The 3,715-nt window shown below is 61.4% G+C and overlaps 1 protein-coding gene across 1 annotated transcript in view; it reads left to right on the top strand.

Annotated features, from left to right (window-relative positions):
- The window catches only part of LOC101647027 (aquaporin-5), a 7,676-nt gene extending 4,334 nt beyond the window's left edge, over positions 1-3,342 (top strand). The window contains exons 4-7 of the mRNA XM_013006921.2: positions 4-360; positions 1,438-1,602; positions 2,023-2,106; positions 2,682-3,342. Of these exons, the coding sequence (XP_012862375.1) occupies positions 4-360; positions 1,438-1,602; positions 2,023-2,106; positions 2,682-2,867 (792 nt within the window). The 3' untranslated portion in view covers positions 2,868-3,342. The remainder of the gene's footprint in view (positions 1-3; positions 361-1,437; positions 1,603-2,022; positions 2,107-2,681) is intronic.
- Positions 3,343-3,715: the final 373 nt, after the last annotated feature.

Below are 3,715 nucleotides of genomic sequence, written 5' to 3'. Positions count from 1 at the left end.
AAGAAGGAGGTGTGCTCGGTGGCCTTCCTCAAGGCCGTGTTCGCCGAGTTCCTGGCCACCCTCATCTTCGTCTTCTTGGGTCTCGGCTCAGCGCTCAACTGGCCGTCGGCCCTGCCCACCATCCTGCAGATCGCACTGGCCTTCGGGCTGGCCATTGGCACCCTGGCTCAGGCCCTGGGGCCCGTGAGTGGTGGCCACATCAACCCGGCCATCACCCTCGCCCTCTTGGTGGGCAACCAGATCTCGCTGCTCCGTGCCACCTTCTACGTGGTGGCCCAGCTGGTGGGCGCCATCGCAGGGGCCGGCGTCCTCTACTGGCTGGCACCACTCAATGCCCGGGGCAACCTGGCCATCAACGCTGTGAGTGCCGGGACCGGGCGTGGGTTCTGGGCCAGGCCTTCCCCAACTAGAGAATGGGTGGGACGAAGGGGGCCAGGGCACAGCCTGGCGAGAAAGATGAATCTGCTTGTCGCTGGGTGTATTGACCTTAAGCCTCCCTGTGCCTCTCTCTCCTGGTGCCCCCTCCTCCCCTGTCTGCATCCTCTCCTGTCCTGGCTTCTCTGTGCCTCCTTGTACCCACACAGCCCCATATTGTGTTCGTTGGGCACCCTCTGAGTGATAGAGTAGCACTGACTCTTGTGTGCAGCTACCTAGGCTGGAATCTTTACAGACACGGATTACCAATTCGATCTCCCTCAGAGGCCGCAGGTCGCAAGCTGGGTTCCAAGGGCCAATCCAGCGGAGAACCTGTCTGTCTGCACCAGCTGGGCATACCTGCTACTGCAGGTGTCCCGGGACTACATTTAGCACCCTGGTGGGGTGGGGGGTCGTCTCCATTGGTTATTGACTCCCCAAACCCCTGCTCGGCCTCCTTGCTGCCTCCGAAAACCCCAGATTCAGTCCTCCGCTCTGTGCATACCGGGTTCATTAGTGAAACACAGGAGGATTTTCTCGGTCATTGTCAATCTGTGAGCCAGCCACATCACAGAGGCAGGCTGGAGGTTGGCACTGGCAGCGGGGCAGCCAGGGGCGGGAGGCCCCCGTGAGGGTGCAGTAGGCAAATTGGGCCGCTGCCCACAGGGAAGGAGGCTACAGTGCCAGTTGTGGGGCCTGGGGATCAGGCAGAACCTTTGACAGAACTGTGTCCTGGAACTAGCTCCCTCCCCTTACCCCCCCACCCCCGCCACACACACACCACCCTCTGCTTTGGGCTCCAAGCCTGTGCTTTGTGAAAACTGTCAAGTGCTCAGCGCCTTCTGCAAACGGCTACTCTGAGGGGCCCAGCGCAGGGCTGACGCTGTGGGGTTTCCGGGCGTCCAAATTCCAGGTGCTTGGGCTCTGGGTCACCTTAGAGATCAAACTCGTCACCTAGCCCCTGGCCGCTGAGCCTGAAGGAGGCCCAGGGGCTCTGGGGTCCTAACCCACCTCCCCTCCCAGCTCAGCAACAACACGACGCCAGGCAAGGCTGTGGTGGTGGAGATGATTCTGACCTTCCAGCTGGCACTGTGCATCTTCTCCTCCACCGACGCCCGCCGCACCAGCCCTGTGGGGTCCCCAGCCCTGTCCATTGGCCTGTCCGTCACACTGGGCCACCTCATCGGGGTGAGCGGTTTATACCCCAGAAGGGCCTGGGGGAGACACTCGGGGCAAAGAGAGAGGACCCTAGCACAGCCCATGGGCCAGTGAGCACGGGAGATTTTTAAGGCTTAGGCTTGAGACCACTGGCCTCGGACCCCACTGGGCCAGGTTTGAGCCCACAAACAGAAACAAACCCTCCTTGGCTTAGGAGAGAGGTTGGGGGTGGGGTGGGAGTCAGAGCCAGGAGGAGAGGGGATTGGGTGGGGTTCACAGTTAACAAGACAGTTGGGAAGCCGTGGAGAAAGTAGTCCCCAGCCTAGGAAACAGGAGACTTGAGTGTGAGCCCTGGCTGAGCAGGGAGCTGCCCTATGACCTTGGGAGGGTCCTTCTGGGGCCAGGTGAGTGGATGAGGACCTGCCCCCTCCCCACCTCCCTTCCGTCCAGATCTACTTCACCGGCTGCTCCATGAACCCTGCCCGCTCCTTTGGACCTGCGGTTGTCATGAAACGCTTCAGCCCTTCGCACTGGGTGAGCCTGTCCCCACCACCCCCAGTGAGGGCGTGTGGGAGCCGGGGAGTGGGGTGCAGGGAGCAGTGATTGGAGAGGTCAGGGGCCTCGGGGGAGGCTCTGTGTGTGTGTCATCCCTCTGGGGCCGAGAGTTCAGGCCTCTGTGTCAGACTCTGAGGTTTCTGTGAGTTCCTCTGGAGTCTATCTGTGCACCCTGGTGCCGTCTGTCTTGGTCCCTGTCGGGGGAATTGGAGGAGGCTTCCTATGTGTGTGTCCCTCGGGATACCCTGTCATCTCCTTGGAGAGCTGCATCCTTTCTCTCCGTAGTCCCTGCCTGCCTGTCTCTCTGAGGAACTCTCGGGTGGGGGTGGGGGTGGGGGGCGGTGCTTGGAGGGGCTTCTGGCTGCCTGCCTCCTCAGGATTCCTGGCTCCTGGTGGTCCACATCTCTGTCAGGCTGGGGAGAGTGGTGGGGTGGGCATCAGCATATCTATCCTGAGGGGAGGGAGGTCTTTCTCTCTGGAGGTCTGTCTCCTCTGACAGGTCGTGGGCCTGGTCTCTGCTGTCAGGGGCCTGACCACAGCCTTGTCTCCCCCAGGTGTTCTGGGTGGGGCCCATTGTGGGGGCCATCCTGGCTGCTATCCTCTACTTCTACATACTCTTCCCCTACCCCCTGAGCCTGAGCGAACGCGTGGCCATGGTCAAGGGCACCTACCAGCCGGACGAGGACTGGGAGGAGCAGCGGGAGGAGCGGAAGAAGACCATGGAGCTGACGGCCCACTGACCAGTGTCAGACAGGCCAGCCCCTCGGCCCCTCAACTACAGGGGAAGAAAAGAGAAAAAAACAAAAACACCTCTGCCAACAAGGCTTCCTCCCCACCCGGGGCCAGGTCCGCATAGCTGGGGAAGAGCCGCTGGCTCCCCAGGCTGCACAGTTGGAGTGGGGAGCAGAATCCCATGGTAGGGCTCCTAGGGGAAGGGGCCTCTCTGGAGCCCAACAGATCGGATTGCTGTGAGGTCAACCCTCAGAGATGGTAACTGCATCCAGGAGCTCCCAGGCTGTCCCAAGGCTGGGCAAGGGAAAGGGGCAGGGGGCAAGGGCTACAGTCTGTTCTCCCCACCTCCCCAGCTCCAGAGAGATGACAGCCCTGGTGACAGCAGAGGCCAGCAGGCCTCCGCTACAGCTCCTAAGCCTCGCTTAACGGCACCTTATTTATTTCGGGTCAAAGTTGAGTGGGGCAGGGGCTGCTGGTGTTGGATGGAGGGGCTGGGGGTGGGGGGCAATAAATCACTGATATTCTCGTTCTGCTTTTATCTCGCCCCACCCTGGCCCATCACATCTCCTCTTCATCACCCCCACCCCCCACCCTGCCCCAGTTTCCACAGGGCACAGGGAACCCCAGGACAAGTGGGAAGACTGAGCAGGGAGGCCTAGAGAGTCAGAGGGGCAGAGAGGACAATGGGAACAGAGGAGGGGACTCCCCAGCCTTGTCTCCCACCCCTCCCACCTCAGCTATGTCAAGTCTCTGCCACTTGGGAGCCTGGCACCAGCACCACCAGGGTATGCCAGGCAGAGGAGACATGGAGACGTGGACCATTGATATGCCAGGAGCATGATCCGTCAGGCTGTGT

Source organism: Echinops telfairi, unplaced genomic scaffold (assembly GCF_000313985.2).
Source record: "Echinops telfairi isolate 266 unplaced genomic scaffold, ASM31398v2 ScPeMD7_12;HRSCAF=54, whole genome shotgun sequence".
NCBI classification, from domain to species: domain Eukaryota; kingdom Metazoa; phylum Chordata; class Mammalia; order Afrosoricida; family Tenrecidae; genus Echinops; species Echinops telfairi.
This window is presented reverse-complemented; position numbering and strand designations above follow the sequence as displayed.